This window comes from Durio zibethinus, chromosome 15 (genome assembly GCF_047325235.1).
Source record: "Durio zibethinus cultivar Kanyao isolate XHJ-2024 chromosome 15, ASM4732523v1, whole genome shotgun sequence".
NCBI lineage: Eukaryota > Viridiplantae > Streptophyta > Magnoliopsida > Malvales > Malvaceae > Durio > Durio zibethinus.
The window spans coordinates 5,961,621-5,987,358 of NC_143176.1; the positions used below are offsets into that span (position 1 = coordinate 5,961,621).

General features: G+C 30.5%; 1 protein-coding gene and 1 pseudogene across 5 annotated transcripts; one reads left to right on the forward strand and one right to left on the reverse strand.

The window, feature by feature from the left end:
• The first annotated feature begins 251 nt into the window (after positions 1-251).
• Positions 252-19,638, forward strand: LOC111295800 (putative disease resistance protein At4g27220). Of its 5 annotated transcripts, XR_016328123.1 has the most exons (11): positions 252-810; positions 900-990; positions 2,197-2,346; positions 16,428-16,486; positions 16,572-17,637; positions 17,718-17,801; positions 17,926-18,032; positions 18,154-18,252; positions 18,580-18,693; positions 19,219-19,344; positions 19,460-19,638. XR_016328123.1 is itself a non-coding variant. In XM_089744491.1 (8 exons), exons 4-8 carry the CDS (start codon positions 2,470-2,472, stop codon positions 12,197-12,199), a joined length of 4,917 nt encoding a protein of 1,638 aa, XP_089600617.1. In that variant the 5' UTR covers positions 274-810; positions 900-990; positions 2,197-2,346; positions 2,442-2,469; the 3' UTR covers positions 12,200-12,534. The 5 variants fall into 5 exon arrangements, 1 of the variants encoding a protein (XP_089600617.1); XM_089744491.1 differs by lacking the exons at positions 16,428-16,486; positions 16,572-17,637; positions 17,718-17,801; ... (3 more) ...; positions 19,219-19,344; positions 19,460-19,638 and adding exons at positions 2,442-5,625; positions 6,503-7,012; positions 8,224-8,742; positions 11,071-11,694; positions 12,092-12,534 and having other exon boundaries at positions 274-810; XR_016328126.1 differs by lacking the exons at positions 252-810; positions 900-990; positions 2,197-2,346; positions 16,428-16,486; positions 19,460-19,638 and having other exon boundaries at positions 17,489-17,614; positions 18,623-18,693; positions 19,219-19,327.
• A 631-nt stretch (positions 19,639-20,269) lies between these two features.
• LOC149514589 (uncharacterized) lies at positions 20,270-21,773 on the reverse strand (annotated as a pseudogene).
• Positions 21,774-25,738: the final 3,965 nt, after the last annotated feature.

Genomic DNA, 25,738 nt, shown 5'->3' on the forward strand with positions numbered 1-25,738 from the left:
TATTATTTTATTTTCACTAATTATTTTTAATATGGTACGAATTAATAAATATTTGTGTTACTTTTCGGAAATTTCCCCCAATAAAGGGACTGATTTTTGGGCTGTCTTCCATTGCTTAGATAAGAAAGGAAGAATAAAACAAAGAAGATCCCGACAAGAAAGGAAGTGATGGGCAATGACTTCTATCGGTCACATGGCTATTGTCGGACACTACGAAATTTAATAATGAAATAACAATATTAAAAGAAAAAGAAGAAGACTTAGAATGAAAATAAGCCTTCCTTTTCTCTACATCTTACGTACTAATCTTGAAACAAATCCTTTGCCCATAAAACCTGCAAAAGAAAAAAAAAAGGCAAAAACCCATTTCTGCTGTCAGAAGCTGAGTGAACTGTTAATCTCTTTTGTTCGAATTTTTCAGATAGATAAGTGAACGTTCCTTTTTCAATTACCAAGCTTTTGGATCATTTCAGTGCGAGCTTGATTTCTTTTTTCTTTTGGCCTAAGAGTTTTAAGGTTGATTTCTACTCTGTTGGCTTTTCCTTCAACTCAAAAAGAGAAAAAAAAGAAAAAGAAAAAACTTCAGTTGAATTTTGTTTGATTATACCTTTCTGTCCTTGTAACTTCAAAAAAAAAAAAAAGAGCTACAGTTCAATATTTTCTTGCTCTTTAGTTTCCACTTTGTTTGTCATTTTCATCTAAAAAAAACAAAAAAAAAGAGAAAAAAAATCCAATCTTCAAATTTCTTTTCTTTGTTTTCAATGATCCGTCATGAATAAATCCTTTCAGATCTAGAAGGCACCAAGTAAGGTAAATGCAACAACTTCTTTATCGCTTTCTCTTTGTACGAATAAGGTTTGTTTCTTACGTATTTTTGATCTAATTTGCAATTTTTTCAGTGAAGCAGATCGGATCTGAAAAGCTTTGGATTTATTTCTCAAGCAAATTTTCTCTTGAAAGCTTCGGATATATTACTTCTATCTGGAAGTGGTAAGGCTGGAATATTCATTTAAACTTTTTTTTGTCAATATTTAAAAAAATTTGGTTGTAGTGGAGGAGAAAGGCAGATGCAGGGAGCCGTTTTGGGTTCCACAGTCTTGATCTTGGGGTTTTGGAGCTTCTCTAGTTGTTACGGGGTAGAGCCGGATGAGAGGAAAAAGGAAACGGTGCCGTTGGTGGTGATAAGTGGTTGAGGGTGGCGTATCTAGTTTTTAAGGTCTTGGGTTTGGTTTTAAATTTAGGATTTTCTAGGAGGTTTTAGGAAAATATGATCTGATATAAGCAAAGGGAGGATCAAGGAGAAGACTTGAGTGATTTTTAAGAAAAACGGTGCCGGCGAGCGGCGTACGATGATAGCAGATGATGGTCCGACATCGGAGTTTAAAAACTATGGGGTGCTATTAAATGAAGTAGGGTCGTCCAGAGAAGTTGGAAAATTAAACAAATTGATTTTTTTTTTTTTTTATGAGGAGCTTTTTTTTTTAAATAAATAATTTCACTCAGGCATAACCATGGGGCAATTGAGCTTAGGTCATGTGGGAATATAAGTGTAGCTGTGACAGGGACCCTACCATTTCTTTATACTTCAATCTTATAATTATTCAATTACAATAAAAAATGAATATTATCTATTTTTTTTTTTATTACAATCCTAATTGTTATAAAAAAAATGTATGTAAAAGTCTATCATTTATAAGTATAGATTCTACATTTTGTGAACCCTACAAACATATTGAATTTTAATTGGTTAATTGTTCTACAATAATTATAGTTAATAACTTCTTAATAAAAATTATGTAGGTAGGATCCACTTATGAAATAAAATTTTGATGCATCTCACACTATTATATATTATGATTGATTAATTGTGTACTATAATTATTATAGATAATATGATTATAAATTATATATTCTTGCAGTAATAGCATCCAACGGTTCTATTATCAAAGAAACAAATCTTTATAATGTTGGTGACTAAATCATTACTTTTCATAGTTTGGTGTCCAAAATAAAAAATTAACTAAAATTAGATGACCAAACCTGTAATTATTCATTTTTAAAATTGTTGCTTAATTGTTGTAGTATGATATGATTTTTGGTTTTCTATCATATCAATACTAACTTTTTTATTTCCTATTTTCTGAGTAATATTTCCTTGTAAATTATTTAAAATACTTTTTTATCTCGTGTTTTCAGGTTGGCAGAGTGCTGAAGAAACGGCATTTGGTTCTGATACTTTGATTTGTGTTCACCTTGCTTTGCTACGTACTTAGAAAGGGTTACTTGGCAGAAAACTGAAGAAAAAGCAGTTGGTTTTCACACTTTGGACTATCTTCACCTTGCTTGGTATGTTTAGAGAATTCGCCTTCATTATTCTTTAATTTTATGTTTGTTATCATCACCATGATTTATCTCATAGCTAATATTTTTTCGCTTGGCAGAAGTTTCTTCAACTTGAGCTTGTCAAGAATGGATTGTGGGTTTTGCGAGTCAGCTCTTTCTGATTGTGTGGGAAAACTGCTCGTGGATTGGGTGGCGAAGCCAGTAGGACGTCAATTTAATTACATTTGTTGTTTCCGCAGCAATGTTGAAATGCTCAAGGAAAGAAAAGACGAACTGATAAGCGCTCGAGCTCGGCTGCAACATGAGATTGAGGATGCTGACAGGCGACTTCTAGCAATTGAAGATCCTGTTGGAGGCTTGGTATCAAAGGTGGACGAAATCCTATCAAATATGGAAACATTGGAAAATGAAATAAAACAAAATAAGAGATTTTTCAATTGGTGTCCTGATTGGATTTGGCGGTATCGCTTAAGTAAGAAAGTAACGAGGAACACTCTTGTTATTTGTGAGCTTCTAAAGAAGACCACCAAATTTGGTCAACCTGGACGAGTGGGCTACCGTTCACCTGGTTCAATTTCCACAATAGAATTCCACTTATCCAAGGATTTTATGGCCTCTAAATCTTCAAAAACAGCTTCCAAGCAGATCATTGAGGCCCTACAAGATGACAATGTCAGCATGATTGGATTGTGGGGGATGGGAGGGGTAGGCAAGACAACCCTAGTGCATGAAGTTGGAACTTATGCCAAAAGACAAAATCTGTTTGACAAAGTTGCGATTGCTACTGTGTCTCAAAAGCCAAACTTTGAAACAATTCAAGATGCAATTGCAAAAGACTTAGATTTCGATATGAAGAATGACCAAGGAAGAATATCAATCCAAGAATTCTGGTTGAAACTGCGGAAGGAGAAAAGGATTCTAATAATCCTTGATGATGTTTGGGCAAAAATTGACTTAAAGAAGGACATAGGAATTCCATTTTCTGAGGATCATGAAGGAAGCAAAATTCTTTTAACAACACGCCGTCTTCCAATATGTGTTGCTATGGACTGTCAAAAGACAATATCACTTGGTTGTTTAGATGACCATGAAGCTTGGAATTTATTTAAGGCGAAAGCAGGTCTAGATAACTCTTCTGATGAAGCTTTTAAACATGTGGCATCTCAAGTTATCAAAAAGTGTGATGGTTTGCCCATAGCTATAGTCACTTTGGGAAGTGCTCTAAAAGGTAAAAATCATCATAGGTGGGAAGCAGCATATTGGAGACTCGAAAACCGTAGATTGGTTGACATAGAGGACATGGATCAAAAAAATGCTTACCTAGTTCTTGAGGTAAGTTTTGATTATTTGAATGATACGGAGACCAAGATGTGTTTCTTGTTGTGCTCTTTATTTCCTGAAGATTATGAGATTAATGTAGAGGAGCTGGTGAGATATGCATGGGGATTAGAGTTGTGTAAAGGTATGGGCTCAATTGAAGCAGTGAGGAGAGTAGTGCTTGCGGCAATGGGCAGCCTCAAGGATTCTTGTTTGTTGTTAAACTGTGGAGAAAGGCATGTTAAAATGCATGACATGGTTCGTGACGTTGCTTTGTGGATATCATCACGCAGAAAGGAGTTTTCTTTTATGATAAAATCTGAGGTTGTTGAAATGTGGCCAAAGGATGAAAGTTTTGAGCCTTACGAAGCAGTCTCCTTCAAGACTAGTCGGATTGTTGAACTTCCTAAAGGACTGGTATGCCCAAATCTCAAAATTCTTTTACTTGGTGGAGATGGGAACATGATAACTTCAATTGAATTCTTTGAAGGAATGAAAGCATTAAAAGCTTGCACTTTGAATTCTAGATTAATATCTCCAGATGCATTTCAATTTCAAACAAACCTTAGAACTCTACATTTGGAAAGTTGCAAACTCTTGGACATCTCAGTGCTTGGGAAGTTGAAGAAACTTGAGGTTCTTTCATTTAGTTGGTCTGATATCAAAGAATTACAAGAAGATATAGGTGACTTGGATAATCTTAAATTGTTGGATTTATCATATTGTGAACAACTACAGAGAATCCCTCCTCAGTTAATGCGAAGATTGTCCCAATTAGAAGAACTATACTTGCATGGTTGTCCATTATTAGAATGGGCCACTGAGAACACAGTTCAAGAAGATAGCTTTGCCAGTCTATCAGAGTTGAATTCCTTGTCAAACTTGATTATATTATCTTTAGAGGTTTGTTCTGAAGATATTCCAAGAGACTTTGTGTTCTGTAAATTACAAAGGTTTTATGTATGTGTTGGCTTTGGCTTTTCTGATTTTTATAAAAGGAAGATGGACTCGGAGATCTGCCCATTCTCGAGATCTTTAAATATTGAGTGGTCTGTAATAGAGGCATGCAAGCAGTTATTTGGGGATACAGAATCTCTTAATCTGAAAAATGTGGTGGGTTGCCAAAATCTTGTTCCAAGCTTGGAGTGGGGCCATGCGGTATTCGGTAAGCTGACTTATCTGGGTCTTGAGAGTTGCGAGCATATGAAATGTCTCATTGATACTAGAAAGCAGCAGGTGCTAACCAATGTATTCCCTAATTTGTTAGAATTATCTTTAACAAATATGCGTGGTTTGGAAGAGCTGTGCAGTGGTCATCAACCGCAAGGGTTTTTACTCAAATTAAAAACTTTGATGATAGATCAATGCAGGGACATGACATGTGCAATACCAATTCCACAAAGTCTTGAAAGATTGGAGGTTGAATCTTGTGATGAGATGCAAGTGCTATTTCAGATTGCCGAATTGAGGAGCATACAAGAAGGACCCAGTCATCAAGTAAGCTTACAAAGTTTGAAGGTTGTAAGAATAGACAACTGCAATAAATTGAGATATCTCTTCCCAACGTCCGTTGCTAAAAGTCTTGGACAACTGGAAAAACTGAAACTATCTTCATGCTTGGAATTGGAAGAAATAATTCCCAAAACGGAAGTGTCAAACATCAATCTCCAAAGTCTAAGGAAAGTACATGTAAGTGGCTGCAATAACTTGACATCTCTTTCCTCATTGTCGCATGGTCAAAGTTTAGAGAAATTGACAACACTTACGATTCGGGATTGCTCTCGATTGGAATATACTTTTCCAATCTCAATGGCTGAAGGTCTTCCACAGCTGAATAAGGTTACATTGGAAGGTTTGCCTGAATTTAAAGGAAGGGATGGAAATGACGTTGTACTCACGCTACCATCTTTACAAGAGTTTGAAATGAGAGAGTGTACACAATTTATCATTTCAGTTGAAATACAGGTAAGCCTATTTATTTGTATTTTTTTCTTTTACTCTTGCAACTGTGCTTGGTTGGATGGAGTGGAAAAGAGTGGAAGAATAGAGAGTGGAAAGAAAAAAAAATCGATCAAAATTTAATCCTTTTAAATTGGGAGAAAAACATTTTTTTATACTTAATAAAACCTTGTTTCTAATAGTTTTTCTTCTGATCCTTTTTCTTTTTTCTTTTATCTTTGGTACCAAACAATAAACAAGAAAATTAATTTTTTTTCTATCATTTCTTTTTGCTTTCCTCACCTGTTTCCCTCCCTTTATTTTTCTTCCAACCAATTAAACATGGTATTAATGTTGTCGACAGAATTTATTTTTTTCTTCATAAATTGGTGTTCGAAAAGTTCAAGTCCAAGAGTTACAATATTTAAAAGATAGACTTTGTATCATTTTGCATAAAATTAACGTAAACTTACTTCTTCACTACTTAAACAATGATTATTTAAAGCTCAATTGTGAAATTTTATGATAGCTTTCTTTATTTTACTTTCATTTATAAATTATGTGCAATATTATTTTACTTTCATCTACGTTATTATAAAATTCAATTTGTTTCATCTACGACTTTTTAAAATGTTTTAAGTTCATCTATTATTCCAATCATTGTTAAAAATTTAATAAAACACAACCTTTTAAAATATTTTAAATTCATCTATTATTCCAATTATTGTTAAAAATTTAATGGATGTGTATATGACATGAATTCTAACTTAAAAAGTCAAAGAACACCATATTACCACATGATAATTCACATGGACATACATACACATGATTGGGAGATGATATAGTTTGTCAAATTTTAATCACTGTTTATGGGATTTATGATGAGATGCAAGTGCTATTTCAGATTGCTGAATTGAGGAGCATACAACAAGGACCCAGTCATCATGTAAGCTTACAAAGTTTGAAGGTTGTAAGAATACACAACTGCAATAAATTGAGATATCTCTTCCCAACGTCTGTTGCTGAAAGTCTTGGACAACTGGAAACACTGAACATATCCTCATGCTTGGAATTGGAAGAAATAATTCCCAAAACGGAAGTGTCAAACATCAATCTCCAAAGTCTAAGCGAAGTATATGTGCGTGGCTGCAATAGCATGACATCTCTTTCCTCACTGTCGCATGGTCAAATTTTGGAGAAATTGACAACAATTGAGATTCGGGATTGTTCTCGATTGGAATATACTTTTCCAATCTCAATGGCTGAAGATCTTCCACAGCTGCATAAGGTTACATTGTGTGGTTTGCCTGCATTTAAAGGAAGGGATGGAAATGACATTGTACTCACACTGCCATCTTTACAAGCGTTGGAAATGAGAGAGTGTCCACAATTTATCATTTCGGCTAAAATACAGGTAAGCCTATTTATTTGTGTTTTTACTTTTTCAACTATGTTGGTAGGAGGAATAGAAAGAGTGGAAGAATAGAAAGAGAGCGAAAAAAAAGGGAAACTTAATCCATTTGAATTGAGAGAAAAAAATTCTTTTTTTCTTAAATAAACCTTTTTTTATAAATTTTCATCTAATCTTTTTTTTTTTTCTATATTTTATCTTTGGAATCAAACACTAAGAAAGTAAAATAATTTAACTACATAGTGTTAATGTCGTTGACTGAATATTTTTTCTTGATAAATTGGTGACCAAAAAGTATCCAAGTGCTACAATATTTAAAAGATAAACTTTGTATCACTTTGCATAAAACTAATGTGAATCTACTTTTTCTTACTTAAATAATGATCATTAAAATATCAACTGTGGACTTTTATGATAGCTGTTACTATTAAAATGCATCGTGCATCCATAAGCTTTGTGTAATATTATTTTATTTTCATCCATGATCTTATAAAACCCAATTTTTTCATTTGAAACTTCTTAAAATTTTTTAAATTCATCTATTACACCAATCATAGTTAAAAAAATTAATCCAACATATCATTTTTAATATCACATGAATGTGCATATGACATGAATTTCAACTTAAAAAGTTTAAAAAACTCTCACTTTTTTATCACGTTCAAGTTCACGTAGTTATACACGCATACACACAAAATATTTTGAGAGGATAAATTTAGTCAAAATTTAATGATCGATTGTTCAAATTGATGAATTTGAATTTAAAAACTCGAGAACGAAAATTTTGAATTTTAATTAAAATCGTGAATGAAATGAAATATGATACAAAAATCATAGATGCATGTAATTCACTCTAATTTTCATCGACATTTTCTTTGCTAATTGTCTTTTTCCTTATATTTGAAGTAGGTGTTGTCCATTCTAAATATGTTATTACTATTTGTTTTCAATTTTTAGGAGATTACTATAATTAGTTTCTTGAGTTGTTTAAATTGATCTCATTTAGTTATTTTTACGTTATAGGAGATTGAGTTTTTAGGAAATATCTAGCTAGGAGGTTTCATTTTAAGTTCAATTAATTATTTCATACATTGCTAAATAGTCCTTTCTTCTCATAAAAAAAGCCTTAAATAAGTAATACCAGGAACTAAAAAACCCTTAATATCACCATTTAGCACTATTGAATTTATAATGAGATGCAAGTGCTATTTCAGATTGCTGAATTGAGGAGCATACAACAAGGACCCAGTCATCATGTAAGCTTACAAAGTTTGAAGGTTGTAAGAATACACAACTGCAATAAATTGAGATATCTCTTCCCAACGTCCGTTGCTAAAAGTCTTGGGCAACTGGAAACGCTGAACATATCCGACTGCTTGGAATTGGAAGAAATAATTCCCAAAACGGAAGTGACAAACATCAATCTCCAAAGTCTAAGGGAAGTACATGTAAGTGGCTGCAATAACTTGACATCTCTTTCCTCATTGTCGCATGGTCAAAGTTTGGGCAAATTAACAACACTTATGATTTGGGATTGCTCTCGATTGGAATATACTTTTCCAATCTCAATGGCTGAAGGTCTTCCACAGCTGAAATACCTTACATTGGAAGGTTTGCCTGAATTTAAAGGAAGGGATGGAAATGACATTGTACTCACGCTGCCATCTTTACAAGAGTTGCGTGTGGGAGATTGTCCACAATTGACTCCTTTTATCATTACAGCTAAAATACAGGTAAGCCTATTTATTTGTGTTTACTCTTTCAACTATACTTTGTAAGAGGAATATAAAGAATGGAAGAATAGATACGAGAGCGGACATAAAAAAAAATGGAAACTTAATCCATTTAAATTGGGAGAGAAAATTCTTTTTTTCTTAAATGAAACCCTTTTTATAATTTTTTATCTTTGGAAACAAACACTAAGTAAAATAATTTGACTACATAGTGTGTCATTGATTGAATTCAAGTGCTACATTATTTAAAAGTTAGACTTTGTATCACTTTGGGTAAAACTAATATGAATCTACTTCTTTCTACTTAAGTAGTGATCATTAAAATCTCAATTGTGAACTTTTAAGATAGTTGTTACTATAAAAATGCATCAGGCATCCATAAACTTTTTGCAATATTATTTTACTTTCATCTATGATCTTATGAAATTCAGTTTTTTCATTTACACCTTTTAAAATATTTTTAATTCATCTATTACATCAATCATTATTCAAAAATTAATAGAACAAATCCATTTTAATGTCACATGGATGTGCATATGATAAGAATTTCAACTTAAAAAGTAAAAAAAAAACAGAATAAATCATTTTTAATGTCACATGGACTCTTAAATTGAAAAAAGCTGGGAGATTTCATTTTAGGTTCAATTAATTATTGCGTAAAATGTTAAATAGTCATTTCTTCTCATAAAAAAAGCCTTAAATAATTAACATCACAAATTTGTTATTTCTTCTCATAAAAACATATTGTTCATACTATTTAGTATTATTTATCTACTATTTTTTAATATTAAAATTAGTTTTGATTTTACTAATTACAATTGCAAGTATATAATTTTTTATGAAAATATTAATAGCAAAGAAATTATAATTATATTTAAATATTTCACTTAAAAAATCAATAAATTATATATAAGATAAAATTAAATCAAATTCATAAATAGTAAGATTTAAATTTAAAACATCAAATTTTTGAAAATTTATTTTACCACTAAATCAATGTTTAATTATTTAAATCAATAAAAAATAATTTAATAAGTAATTATTTAATTACATTTGTATTGATGAAATGCATTGAAAGAATGCATTTCATATCTTAATGATGAGTTTCTGTCTGATTAGCCCACTTATCTCAATGCATTATTTTTCAAGTCACTCAAATGAAATATCCAAAAAGATCTACGGGATTTTCAGAGTATTCCCTATTGGATTCCGGTTTTGTAAGGATTCCCTATCCCTGACATGCATATCAGGGAGTCCAGAAATAATAGCATGGTAGCACAGAAATTTGTTATTTCTTCTAATAAAAACATAAATAATTAATACCATGAACTAAAAAACCCTTAATATCACCATTTAGCACTATTGAGAGTAGTGTGAGCTTTATTTGGCCAAAACAGAAAAATCAAGCTGAACTAGATGATTTGGCTTAGTTTAGTTTAATGCTAAAAACTTTCCAAAACAAATTGAATTAATAATTTAGTTTTGAGTTAAAAATTAAACCAAATAAAATAATTAATTAATATTTTTATAAATATTTTATCGCATATAAGAAAATATATTTCTTTAATCATAATTCTTAGAACAAACTTTATTTCTTAGATATATTGAAAAGCCATATGTAGTATGTACTTTGTGTTTTTAAACGTTTCATATGTATTCATTTTTATTCATGATATAGAACTAATCTTTTCAAAACTGTTGTTTTATATTTTAATTAAATTATTTGTCTTTGACTTCAATTAATGAATTGAGAGTATTTCATTTATAATTATCTTTCTTACTATATTATAGTTAACCAATCACAATTAAGAATTATGCAGCCACCATTTAAAATGTGGCTTCTAAACAATTTTTTGATGGGCCCTACATAATATTAAATTATGAGTAGTTAATTGTACTATAATAATTATAAGAGATATGATCCTAAATTAAGAATTTTTCTAAATTTTAATTGATTAGAATAAAAAATTTAAAAAATTTAAATTTTAAACTTAATTCAAATTAGATTTATTTATATTGGTCGTTTCATTTAATCATGATTTAAATGGATCTTTAAAGCTAAATATTTAATTTAATGATAAGATAGTTAAAATCAAACTTTTATATAAAATTTAAAAATAAAGAATAAATAAGTTTTTAGTTATTTTTTACAATTTTGAATTAACAGTTAAATGATATATTTACGTATGTTAGAATTTAAGGAAATGAGAGAAAGGAAGCAATCGTGCAATCTAATAGTTCCTAAATTAGGACAAAAATTACCAAACATGAAATATTTAACCCTCATTAATTTTGAAGAGTTATTTGATGATGGATATAATTTTTCAGAGTTTGAGGCTACTGAGATTGTATGATCTACCTGAATTGCGGGTGGCATGGAAAGATCCCGTCGAAGTTGTCAACTTTCAAAACCTCACTCGATTGTGTGTCGATAGTTGCAGAAGGTTAAGATATATCTTATCACCTACCATCGCTCGGAATTTGCCACAATTGAGCTCTTTATGGATAATTGAGTGTGAGGAATTGGGGCAAATTATTGAAAAGGATGGTCAAACTTCATCACGAGGTCATCATCTCCAACCTATACGCTTCCCCAATCTGACTGAAATACACATTTATTCATGTGAAAACTTGAAATGTCTCTTTCCGGTGAGTGTTGCTCATGGCCTTCCAAAACTACAAATTCTACGTGTTGTGAACGTCTCCAAATTAGAACAAGTATTTGAACAATCAGGAGATGAGGCAAATGGTAGCGAGGAAAAAGGGAAAGTGATACAGATACCTCAATTGGGCACCTTACTTCTTGAAAAGCTACCGAACCTTGTGAGCTTCAGCTCTGTGGGTTATCATTTCGTATTCCCATCTTTGAAATTTTTAGCCATAAGAGGTTGTCCCAATATATCCACGAGCTTTAGTGTTGATTCAGAGGAATCTGGGTATGCCAAAACAGAGGTACGCTACGCTCCCTAACTCTCAATATAAAAGTATCAAAAGCTGCCCTGCCTTTTGTATAGCTGGACTTGTATAAGCTTATGAACAGAGAGGTTCATCTGTTTTACATTTTTCATGCTTTCATTTCCTCTTCAGCTTTACTGATTATGCAATATTAATCTCGTCTGTTCAAGGGAACTTGTTATGGATTTCAATTGAAATATGTCATCCAAGTGTTTGTTTTAATTCCTAATGAAATTGAAAATGCAATTGGCTGGCAATATTACTTCCCTGTTCTATTGGGTGGCAATCTTTCTTATTGGGTTCATTCAATGGTCCTTATTGCGCTATTATTTCAATTTACTGAATTATACATGCTTCTTCTTCTTCACACGCCATGCCTTAATTTGTTTTGCAGGCAATCCGATCAATTGATGAAAATATAGTGGAAGACTCTACTACAGCTCAACAAACAACATGGCCAATTGGTAGTGATATAGAGTGGTGTAGACCATGGAGTGGATAACACACCTTTTCAGAGGAGGGAGATGAAGAAATGAATGTGAGTTTCAGGAGATGCAAGTGAATGAAGCAGTTGTCAATTTGCTGCAGCATTTCACAAACCTTTCACCCAACTTCATAGACTTGCAGACAAATATTGCGATCATATTAGAATGCAAATTTCTATGAGGGTACAAAGACTGCATTCCTGTTTATTTATGTCTTGTTGTTATCAGCTAAAAGTTTATAGTTTGTTATCCTTTCCACTAGCAGACTGAAAACAAGGATCTTTTAAAACATCAATGTGCACATTTTAATTATCAATTAATTTTAAATTTGATACTTAATAGATTATTAAAACTCAGGTTCTATTATGTTATTCTTATTTATTATTTGTTCAAGTTTGTATCAAGATCCAGTGGTAATTCTTGTTAATTGTATAACTTGTTTAAATTGCACTAAAAAATATTAGAAAAGAATGCTATCGGAAACTTTTAATTAAAAAATAATATCTCCTTTTTTTTTTTTATAAGAAAATGAGATAAATTGTGAAATTATAAGTTTAATCTTGACATTTAAGAGAAACTTGCCACTTTGCTGGCACTTCCTGTCACTTTTCACGTAATCTTAACATTTACAGAGCTCTCCAAACAGAATCTGATTAAGTTATTTGAGAGAATTGATGAGAATGGTGATGGTGATCTTGATACTCCTTTTATTTTTTGAGTAAAGTTAATCATATTATTGATTATCAAGCTAGTGTATAGTTCCAAGTGCATAAACACATTCCAAATTTTTTTATTTTGGAAGAATTTTAACTTATTTTTTTTAAATATATTATTAGAGATGTAAATAAACTAAACATAAATAATTTTTGTTATATTTGTGATTTGTTCGTTTAACACTATCAAAAAAGGAAATATTATCAATAAAAATTTTTATTGATAATATTTTATTTTTTGTTTATAATAATATTATCAATAAATTTATGGACAAAAATTTCTTCAATATAATCAAAATCTATAATATAAGTTCATCTGTAATTTACCATCAAATTTTTTGTTTTACCGACCAAATTTTCATTTTGTACATTATTTTAATAAATTTTCTTTTCAATTTTGTAAAAAAAAAAAAAACTGTCTTTAATAGTTAAAATTTCATTGGTAATAGTTAATATTTCTGTCTGATAATACTTGGTTTTTAATCATATATAATTCTACTTTGTTTATAAATTCTCTCATTTTATTCTAGTTTTTTAATTTATTTTTTAAGTAATTACATGAATAATAATATTTTACAATCCTTAAGTACCATTTTCTTGCAGTTTACCAGAACCAATACTAACCGGTTCAAGTTCTTACATATAGTTACTAAAGCAAATATATCAACAACTGACTAAAATAAGTGTAGAACAAGATTGACTAGAAGGACTTGTTGGATTCTGGTCTCGTTGGAGTGGCAACCACACTCTGTTCACTTCAAGGACTACCTTCTAACTTTGGCTCGTCCATCATATTCAATCATTAACTTCCTTATCACAAAACAAAACAATTGACACCTAGCTCTTGTTATATGCTAAAGGTTGGACCTTGGTCCCTTAGAAGGCATTAGTAAATAGATGAATTGCGGGAAAAGTGAAGACAAAGAACCTACAGATGAATTAGTTAAGTACTAGAAATAAAAGTTAAATTCAATAAAAAGCATAGACAATGAAAAACACCAACTCACATTTGACAATGGTTCATAAAATTGTAAAATGGCTTATTGCTAACACTAAGTGATGTTAAATATATTAATTCAAATAGCCATAACCTTAATTAGAAATAGAACAAAAGATTCTCAGCTCATTCATTACAAACAAACCTCAATAAGAATATAGCAAATTTAAATATGTTATTTATTGGCTTATAATAAGCAAGCATTTTCACTTCCTTTTTACCATACTATATCTCAAATAAGATGATTTGGTGTTTCAACAAATTGAATCGACTTTCTAACTAGCTCTAGTTCATCACAAATCAAAGTTTAAAATTGCATAGAAAATATACTTGATGGAAAATTTAAAAAGCTAAAATGAATTTCAACTTTACCGTTACATCAAAACCTAGAAAAAAACATCAAAGTTCTGTCTGATTTGTTGAAAATTGGAAGGAGACTATAAAAATAAAATACAAATTTGAGACATGGTGGACATTCAAAAGAGAGCATGATTCATCACACATAGTATCAAAGAAATTATAGATTTCATTTTCCTCGGAAGTTTACTTTTCTTTAAATTGTTCAGCCAATTAGTAAACGTCGTCCTTATTAGCTTCGACAAATTCAAACATGTCTCTTTAATTTTTCCTTTTTTTCAAATTAAATGCCATATAAAAACTCATATTATTAACAAAAAATTTAAAAAAATAAAAAAAAATAAAAAATTTCACCTGAAGCTTCTATGGATAGGTATTGCTCGAGCACGGCAACGGACATGCTGCCACGAGCCAAGTAAGCCGCGGCTGTCAACCCATTATGCCCATCTCCCATCACCTATGCATCTCATTTCTTCTCCTTTAGTGCTTGTGTGGCTCTAAAAATGATTAAAAGAAGCATCAATTTAAAAATATATATAGTTTCACCTGAAGCTTCCTCGATTACCCGTTTTTGAGATGTTCTCCGTCACAAATGATGTTATAGCAGTGAACGGTGGAGGAGAAAGGCCATCGGAGAAGGAATTGAGGATAGAAAAGAGGGATGAAGGTCTAGTGGAGGGGGTGGGAAAAGAGAACTGTGAGTGAGGGAGATAAATGTTTAAGAGAAGAGTTAGGGATTTTATTCCTAAATGAAAATCACCAAAGAAATTCCGATGAAAATGGATTTAAAAATTTCAAAATAAAAATTTTATTTATTAATTAAAAAAAAATTTTACACCTAAATTATTAATCAACAAAATTTTTTCTTGATATTCCATCGGTAAAATGTGTCTACATTGTTATTTATATAATTTTTCATTCGTAAATACAGCGTCAAAATTTGATAGACATCCAAAAAATTTATTGATGGAAATTATTTCATTTGTATTTTTTTTTATGCAAAAAATTTTCATTTGTATTTATTGATGGAAATTATCAGTATTTCAATGGTAATAAATTGATAATTTCATTTTTCAACTTCATTGATAATTCGTTGGTATTCTATTTGTAATTATCTATGAAAAAAATTTGTCAAAAATTTCTATTGGTATTAAATATAGTTCTGGTAATGTAATTAATGAACCATGAAATATTCTTTATAATCATTTATTAAATTTAATAAATAAACAAAAATCAAGAATATTCATGAATTGTTTGTAAAACATTATATTAATTTTTACAAATGAATCGAATATGAATAAATTTTGTTATGTTTGTGATATGTTCGTTTAATTAAAAAATCTTAAAATGTTGTTTATAATCGTTTATTAAAATAAAAAAAATAAATATAATTTGAACATATTTACAAATAGTAAATCAAACGATCTATTCATTTATTCCGTAATATTATATATATTTATTACTAAATTAAATAATCTAATATGAAATTACGATTATTGATAATTTATTGTGAAAAATATACCTTATAACAATTGAAGGTATTACAATCCAAATCTTTTAAAAAGTTGGATAGATTTGATAATTTAAAATATAATATAGTAATATGATATGAAAATAATAAAAAAAAGACAAGTAAGTAACATGAGTTAAAATTTTAATAAAATTTATATATGGGTTTAACAAAAACTAAAAAATTATTTTTCGTATTTTTCATGTTGATATGAAATGTAATATTCAATTTTTGCATGAAACATAATACTAATACACTAAGTGTTTTAGACTATATGAATATAAAAATTATCGGATAGATAATTGATAAATTAATCTTATATCACTTTTATCAAACTTTCTATTAGCATAAATACGATTGAGTACATATCAAATACATTAATTACTAATTCAGCTCGATGTATAATTGAGTTAAAAAGTTTGTGATATAAAATTTGAGTTCAACTTAAATTTAAAAAATTTACTTTAGGTTAGATTGAGTTTTAGTTCAACTTGATTTCTTATAAGTAATTAGCACAAAATTATAAGTATATATTACAAATATCACAACAAAAATATATAATTTTAATGGCATTTTTGTTTTACGGTTTGTGATGATAGATTCTTAAAATGTGGTACTGTGTTAGTATTAGTATTTCTTTCTAGGGAATTTGTGGATGTTGGATGTAGACTATTGAAGGAGAACAGCGAAAGCTGGAGGACAGTGAGCAATTGCTAAATCAAAGGAGGCAAGTAGTTGGTCCTGATTTGTGTTTTTTGCAATTGAATGTTTCTACTTGATAAATGTGTGCATTTTTTTTCTTCCAATTTTAGGGATCTGATAGCCAAGTATAGAAGCTCTGTTGAAGACCCTGTGAAGACTGAGCCATAGCTGCTTCTCACTATACTAAGCACAGGTAGGAAAATGCATACAAAACAATTTGACTTGAATATTGTTGATAAATAGTTGTAGTTTGCGCTGTTTAGTGTAACTATCAATTTAATTTCCAATTTGAGTGAGAATTGCTCATAAAGAATCTTGATCCAAATAGGCTATTTTGCATGAGCATAAGCATGAGCTAGTTGCTTTTTGTGTACTCATTCCGTGTTTTGTGTAAAATAAGTAAAAGAGTGTATGGTTTTAATAACTTATTGTTATAGAGTTTCAGTGAGGGCATATGGCTAAGTTGTTGTCTGGGAATGATTATGGGGAAAAACTATGTAAATGCTAGCATCTTGCACAAGCACAAAGAAAGCAAAATGAATCTTGCCTCAAAAAAATCTTTGGAATGTGGTTGCACTGATTGTAGTTCAACTTTGCAATGTGGTTGTCTTCCATTCATTTGCAGAACCTGCCTCCTTTAGAGCTTTATGTGAATCAAAGAGAAAGGATATAAATTCTTATTCTATTGTCATTGAAACTCTTTAGCAAATAATTTCCAAGAAAAATCGCAAAGTTGTTCACTGCTGTCTTAGAGCTGTCGAGTTTATTTATATCTTGCTTTGAAAGTTTGTTTCCATAAATTTCAATTTTTTCTTGCTATGGTGACTCTTGTCATGCGTTATAACTTTAATTATTCAATCAGTATCTGTCTCTGACAGATACTCCCAGTTATGCTGATGTTGGTACTAACAATCAAAGGCTACTTGAAAACCGGCTTTGTGACTAAAATGTGTACTCAATTACTTTGTTCTTAAGAAGTTGTTACCTTTGCAGAGTCGACCATATGATATGATTGCTGTGACTATGTGATAGGTTGTTAGGATTTCTTTGACAAGTTCTTTTAGCTTGACAGATTTAGGATTAAGACAACCTAGGTTAGAAGGGGAAGAATATCTATCAATTGTTGATGAGTTCATGGAAGCAGTTTTCACAGGTTGGCCTAAGGCTATTGTACAGGTTTATTTCTTTCACAAGTGAGAATTTTGTGTTATGCTTGGTTTATATCATGTTGTTTATTTGATGGTTACACCATTCAGTTTGAGGATTTTCAAATGAAAGGGACCTTTGAAACTCTGGAACACTATCGGAAAAGGTTTTGCATGTTTAATGATGATAAAAGGGTAAACTCTTGGTGCAACAACTTTCTACTTTTATGGACTAGATTAGTGTCTAGTGTAATGCAGATTGCTCTGAAATTACTATGAATGCCACCATTTTTATAAAGTTGTGCTTAATGTCTCCTAGAGAACTTCTGGAGTTACACTTGCTGGATTGTTAGAAACTGTAAGAGCACAAGGTTGATCATTGGCTGACTTTCCAAACCAAAAGATAGTTGTGGTGGGAGCTGGAAGGTACTTGACTAACTTATAGATAAGGCTTTGGCTTTCAGCCTTTCACCAAACTTTTTCGGCTGTTTCTCTGCGCCGATTCTCTCTTGGCTTTATTTCTCATGTCCACCTTTCTGTCTTCCAGTGCAGGGCTTGGTGTTCTTAGCATGGCTGTGCAAGCTGTTGCGAGGATGACAGGAAAACCCAAAATAGCTGCACACAACTTTTTCCTACTTGATAAAATGTATGGTTTTATACTTCCACTACTCTACTACTCTTCATCCTATTTGTGCAAAGCCTTTCCTTCTTTTAGATACGTAACATGCCCATTCTCTTGTGTAATAAAGATGAGGCTTGCATGAACAGAACAAGTGGAAAAAGGTTTACTAGAAAAATGATCTTTTTTTTTTTTATTATTTCTTATTTCTTATTAGAAAATGATTATGGTTTGACTCTGGGAATCTAAATACTCAGACTTTAATTGTATGTCAATTGACCATCTGGTAATTTTAATTTCATCCTCCACATGGTGGATAAATACTTAATTTTCTGTTGTTTATTACTTGTTAAGGGTCTTGTTACTAAAGAGGGGAAAAATCTTGATCCAGCAGCAGCACCACCACCATTTGCTAAAGATCCAGGACAGAAAGTGGGACTTAGAGAGGGGGCTTCTCTACTTGAAGTGGTAAGTTCAATGTCAACGCTTGAGGCAACATGTATAAGTGCCAGGCTGGTGTTATATGAAATTTTATGCAAAGAAGAAAAGCGGTCAGCCCAGAATTTGCTGTCTATTATGACTAAAAGTTTGATGTTATGCTTCACTTTAATAGTGTAGTCTTCTATAAGATGTTCTTTACATATATAGGTTTAAATGATCAATCACATTTGAGCCATGTGTTTATTCTAACAATTTTTTGCTTATAGCCCTAAATTATTGCTTTTAGGATAATTAATGGTTTTGTAATTGATGACCCAAGACAGGGAATGAGCCTAGAAAAAAGAAAATTCCATTAATCTGAAATTTAATTTAGTTAATTCATGTAATTATCTTTAAAAGATAACATTTAAGATGTGTGCAATTCAAGTTTCAATATTTACATCAGGAGCATGAAATATTAATTAACAAGTTTTTACAAATCTCAATAATTATTTTCCTAGCTACCTTCTGTTGGTTTTACGTTTAATTTTCCATGTTGTTTGATTATTGCAGAAGATGCATAGGCTTGGAATTACACGATTAGTCGTTGTTGGGATCCCTCCCTTGGGCTGAATGCCCTTTTTCAAGACTCTAACGGAATATGTTGTTAGGATGCTGTGAACAACCCCAAAAAATATGGTAATTGGCTTTGATCAATCCTTTTTATTTCTTCTTCTTTATTTGGTTTTAAAATGCAAAAGAATGATATATATATATATATATATATTTCTGAAACCCCCAAAAAAATTGACAGGTTTGGCTGAAACTTCCAAAGGATGTCGTGGAACGGGGACAGTAGAGTATGGAGATACATGCAAAGGCATGAGCACATGCGCTGATGCATCAAAATATGTATTCTGGGATGCTGTTCATCCAACAGAAAAAATGTATGAAATAGTCTTTGACCAGGCCATAGATTCTCTCCGAGAACAGAAAAAATGTACAACTTGGCCAAGATTTAGGTTGAGATGCGTTTTAGATTTTTATTCTCTTATTAGTGATATAAAACCTTGGTTGACATTTTTGTGTTTTAAAGATGATATAAAAACATCTTAGATCATGTAAAAATTTATTAGATTATTTTTTTATAAATTGACAATAAATTTTTATATTTATGTAATTGAGTTTATGTAATTATATAAAAATTTACATTTATTAAATAATGATTATATTTTTAATAATTAATGATGTTATAGATCTCTAAAAAACAAGTTTAGATGCATGTAACTGTTCATGTTAATTATACATGTCAATGTAATACTTTTTTTTGTATTTACAATTACATAGACATATGACTTGTATGTACAAAACTGTTTATGATGAAAAATTTTATAATCTATATGTAAAATAGTTATTACAAGAATACCGATAAGGAAAACTATAAGAAATGGGGAATTCAATTCTTTTTTATAGTACATGACTTTTGAATCAATGATTCAATAACTCAAAGTCTAAGATTTGAATTTTTTGTTTTTTGTTTGTTTTCATGGTTAATCATACAGGAGAATTTTAATGATACAAAAGAAATGAGTACAAGAGATTTGATATCTCTTTTCTAAGTATTTTACAGTTTCAAATTAAGATCAATATGTCCGCCCACTTCACCACCGTTACAACTGGCAATATTGCAGTTGCTCGGTCAATTTGCACCATTGCTGGTGGAAAGAAGCTATAGTAAGGTCGATAGTACATATTTAATCCACTAGCTCCTTGCCGGATAATTGAATCTTCAAAGCTTGCCTTTGACAAATAACAAAATTATATATGAGCAACTGAAGAACAAATGATCATACAAAAGCATAAAATTTATGAAAATGGAGATGGTGTAATTTGTTGTTTAAGCTCACTTGATAAGCTAATAACTCGAGCTTGGGCAATTCATAATTGTAATAATTTAAATTGGATGAAGGATGCTTGAATTTTGAGCTTGAACACATTGAAGTAGTTATTGGAACGGCTAATGTGAGAAAATCTCCATCAAAGACCCCATTTTGTTTGATGCCCTTCTTGGACTTAGAATCCAAATTTGATGTTGAACATGAAGGTTCTTCCTTGAAAATGATACAAAGAAAACATAAATGGGGAAAAACTTATACAGAATCTATTATAATAAATTTTCTTTTTAGTACATATGAGAAAGTATAAAGAGACGCTGTGGTTTGAATATTAAACCTCAATACTCGTTACGTTTGAGAGATGAAAATTAAAATCAAACTTAAAAATCGAGGTGCCAGTTTTAAAATCGAATGCTCTGCCATTGCTACTTGAAGCTGCTTTAACTTGTTCATGATGGAATGAGCAATGGGAGGATAGTTGTTGTGAATAGAGCATTGTCTAGAGAGAAGGGATATGATCTCTTCAAGCCAACTACCTACAATTTATGGGAACCAAATTCGCACATAAAAAAAGCAAACCTGTTAGGCTGTTACTATTACATAATATCAAGGTCTAAAAGAGAAAGAAGCTGCATTCTTAAGACTTCTATAAAAGATGAAAAAGAAAGGAAACCTAATTCTTTATAAAACTATTGTATAAATTTAGTTTTCTTTTAGGGTAATTCAGCAGGCAATTTTCCCACTGTGAAAGGTAATGTTTAGAGGCCTCTATAATTAAAAAACAGAAAAAAAAAAAAAAAAAAAAAGGCAAAATGATGTGAAATTCAGACCACAAACCTCATGAATTTCACAAGTAACATCATATTAATTAGTAAATGGAAAGAGATATTAAAAACTAGAATTTATCATTGGATCAATAATAAGCTATACATGATTGAAGAAAAATACCTTCTCTTCAGGCAACAAAAGCGTAAAATTTCCATCATAGCTTTGGTTTGAAGGGGGCTTCATCTGAAAACTCAGTACAGATGTTGATGAAGTTCTTGATGACAAATTCACCAACATAAAAAATAGAATTCCATTAATTCGCCTAATTCTTTGTCCATCAACGTTGCCAGAAATGAAAATATTTTTTAAAAAATAAATGAAAGATTCCAACTACTACAAGTTACAACACAAAATCAATTTTCTTACCACTGAAGAAGGTTGTTGAAATGGTTGTAACCTTTTCATCAAACTAGGCAAAGCCAAATGGATTCAGATTCATAAGGCAAACTCAAATTTGTCCTGAAAGCCAATCCAGGGTCCAACCGAGAACACTCTTTTTCAATGTTATACTCACAAGAACAAAATTTTATGACCATTATTAACACTGTCATTCCCCGAAAGTACTGCTGCACCAGGATGCCACCCTGGAGAGCCACTGCAGGTCAATGGAACAGTGTTTTCTGTACTGACTATATCAATATTTTGAACAAATAAAGGGTTCTAAAGATTGAATTTGGTGGTGAAATAAGTTCAGTGGGGAATAGAATTGAAGAAGCGGAAGAAGAAGAAGATTGATTTGAAGGATGGAATTTTGGGATTGGCAAAGAAAGATTTGATGATTTATGATGAATAATTGGTGGTGAAATAACAGATTATGGGGATGGCAAAATTGCAGCAGCAGCAGCAGCTACAGCTGCGTCTTTCTGTTGTTTTTCTACTATTCTTATCTTCTCAAGCTGTGCCACACCAAGTCCTCTTTTGGGGACTTTTTTAAGCCTTTGCTTCTTGGAAGATCTACCAATATTGCTTCCAATTCCACTACCACTGCTAGTATTACTATTGCTCCACCTTTGGGTTTGATGTTCTTACACCATTGTTTTCACTAGATTCCATATATATGTAAACACAAGCTTCCACAAGAAAAAATTGGAAGAAAAATCCAAGAACAATAAACTTGTCAGAAACAAGATGCTAGCAATTCCAACCCTGGTATTCAAGCAATTCACTATTTATATGTGCACTTTTTTTGTATGTTTCCACTCTTTTCAAGAAGAAAAAACTGATGAAAAGAGGAAATCTTTGAAATCAAGAAACAAGGATTTTCAAATTAAAAAAAATTAAGGATAACAACAGGAAAGTCTAGAGAAAATGTACAAGAAGAAGCAACAAAGTTTAGGAAAAGATGCCCAAAATCTCGCAGATATTGGAGGTCAAGAGAACAAACTCATGAGCCTAGCCAAGTTTTCAGCTAAAATAATGAAAAGAGAGTGGAAAGAGAAGATCACTGTATCTGAGAAGATTCTGATTTTCTCTCAAAGGCCTTGTTTGTCTGAGGGATCAAAAAAATTACATACCAAAGTTGTACATTCATTTTTTTTTTTTTCAAAATTCAAAACCATGCAAATCTTTAGCTTTTCTATGAATATATTTGTCTCTCGTTTCTCGACCAAGTCCTCCTCCACACTTCCTCTGTTCATTCCTAGAGTCTCCAAGACACTCTCTTTAAGCTTTTTATTTTTTCTTTTATTTTTTTCTCTTTCAATTTATGTTTCCAAAGTTCTAAAAGAAGCTGAGATCCTATGGTCACCTTAGCTTTGTTTTGTTTTCATTTCGGGGTATCTTTTGCTGGATTTGCGACTTTTGGACCTAAATGCGTGACATTCACGTTGTTCCCCAACACATGCATGGAATTCAACAACCTATTTTATGCCTTTCAAGTACACTAGCAGAGACGGATGGTTATGCAAGCCTGAAAGCTCTTTGAACCCTTAAAATTTTAAAAACCCCAGCAACATGAGGCAGAGATGGATGGTTATACAAGTCAAAAGGGGTCTTTGGCTCCTCCCAAATGTCAAGGATAATCAAGTTTGTTAAGGAAATCAAATAATCTATAAGTTCTATTCTTCGTGTGAATGCATTATATCTAGTTCACTCAGTTAAACTAGTTAATAATATTTTGAAATCCGAATAGCTTATTTGCACAAGACCAATAAAAAGGTACTATAAAAAATTTTTTTGGGCAGTTAAAATCCATGCGTGTTTACGCTTATGGGTGTATACCTATGTTATGCATTATAGTTTAAGAAGGATTAAAATCATATTATTTTTTATTTATTTGTTATACCAATCAATTATTATTTACAAACCCTTAAAATCAAGAGATTTATTATAAGAATTAGGAAATGTATACTTGTTACAATCATAATCATATCCATTTAACAGAAGACAAATTAACTTTCTAGTTTTTTTATAAGACTTCAAATCTATAATCAAGTATCAAACTTTTTTTCTTTTTAATCAAGTGCAACTTCTCTCCATATAATTTTCATTTTTAATTTTATTTTAGATTTTTTCCCCTTTATAATGCAATTTTTTATTCAGGACAAAAGTTAGATTTGAATAACTTTTTAAAAGGTTAAAAAATTATTAACTTCTAATCTCAAAGTTTTAATTTTATTCTTTTAATGGTATATTTTTATTTTTCTTGTTTTGATAAGAAAATATGTTATTTAGCAATTGTTTTATTTGTTTTTTTTTTTTTAAATCATTCACAATTTTAAGTAAAATGATTTATTTGATGTATTATGTTTCTTTATATGAATTGATAAAATTTATAATTTTGTAAGTTATGTTTAGTATATTTCTATTTATATTGATAATATATATAGTAGGTTACATATGAAGAAAAAAACTAAAATTCAATATAATATTTATGGCAAAAAGGTCAAAAAAGGCTCTGAACTAAATTCAATAATCATCTAAGCCCTTTTTTTTTTAAAATCAATTAAACCCTCAAATGTCTATTTTCATTAATTGAACTCTTATTAGATAAAAATGGTTAACTTTTTGTATCCAATTGAAGCTTTAATTGAGTGAAAAATATATGTATAAGGATTCAACTAGATTTGATTAATTGCAATAAAATATGAGAAGCTTAATTGATGAATGATTTTTTGTTTGAGGGATTTTTTTACCCTTAAGCCAATATTAATGGACTCTATCAAAATTAAATATCAAGATCTGCCACTGTACACAACCAATTGGGTTTTACTTCTTCTTTGAGAGTGTGGTTGTCAACATTTTAGTTATATTCCCAATCAATAATGCATTTCATATTTCAATAATGAATCAAATTTTATTTAATTATATAATTAATTTAAAACTCAACAACTTGATCCGAATTAACCTAAATTTAATGATCCAAACTTAGAAAACTTAAATATTAAATTTAAAACATTTTGAATTCAAATTAGTCTGATTTTTTTTAATTTGAAATAACTCAATCTATCCAATTGTCATCTTCTTAAAGTATTAAGTTTAATTTGAGAATATAATAAATATATAGAGAGGTTGGATTGTTTTCATCTTCAATTTCCTTTTCCTAATAAGTATGTTGTTGGCATTTGGATTACTAAAAGTAAAGATGGAATTGATTGATTGGGTTTTCTTAAGTTAGGCATAGATTTTCCTAATTTGAATGATAGTTTGTTTTTTATTAGGTCTTTGAAATTACTTTCATTCTTCTACTTTTACTTTTCAATTTGGAGCAAAATGGAAGAATCAACCAGAAATTAATTGTAACAAATAAACTTAAGTTTTCGGCAATTCATTTTAATTTTCATATGTTTCCTTTTAGTTACTTATACAAACTTAAAAATTCTTTTTATTTTAACTGCACAATAAGAAAAAAGGAAAATTATTTACTTGGATCAATAGTGTGTTGCCATGGGCATTCACATGAAAATTTTAATAAAATTATTCAATATTTTAATTTAATATTTGGCATACAAATGGACTGATTGTATTGATGAGATGTCAGGTAGGCAAGCTGAGTTAATGATGTTTACTATTAGATGGATTAAATCGATATCTAATTTGAAAATTTAAGATCTAAATTGTATATTATTTTATTTAAATATTAATTTTTTATTATTCTAAGTAACATTTATGTAATTAACTCAATGCAAATATATAAGTTCTTGATCAAATCAAGTCATATGAAATTTCCTGCCTTAATATAAAGTATTAACCCACCTTGATTTTCAAATCTTTAACTCCTCCATCTTGAGTTATAATTGAAGACACCCATTTTGTATTTTTGTTTCTCTTTTTTGGTAACTTTTTTGCCAGCTGCCTGATAGCAACCAACAACTGTTCTGACAACTGGTGGCTACCCTAATCCTAGGCCACCAAAATCTTAGATTTTTGGG

Coding starts and splice junctions, on each gene's coding strand:
- LOC111295800 (XM_089744491.1), top strand. CDS start 2,470: ATGGATTGTGGGTTTTGCGAGTCAGCTCTTTCTGATTGTGTGGGAAAA. Junction 7,013..8,223: donor TCATTTCGGCTAAAATACAG/GTAAGCCTATTT, acceptor GTGCTATTTCAG/ATTGCTGAATTGAGGAGCAT. Junction 11,695..12,091: donor CTGGGTATGCCAAAACAGAG/GTACGCTACGCT, acceptor TTTGTTTTGCAG/GCAATCCGATCAATTGATGA.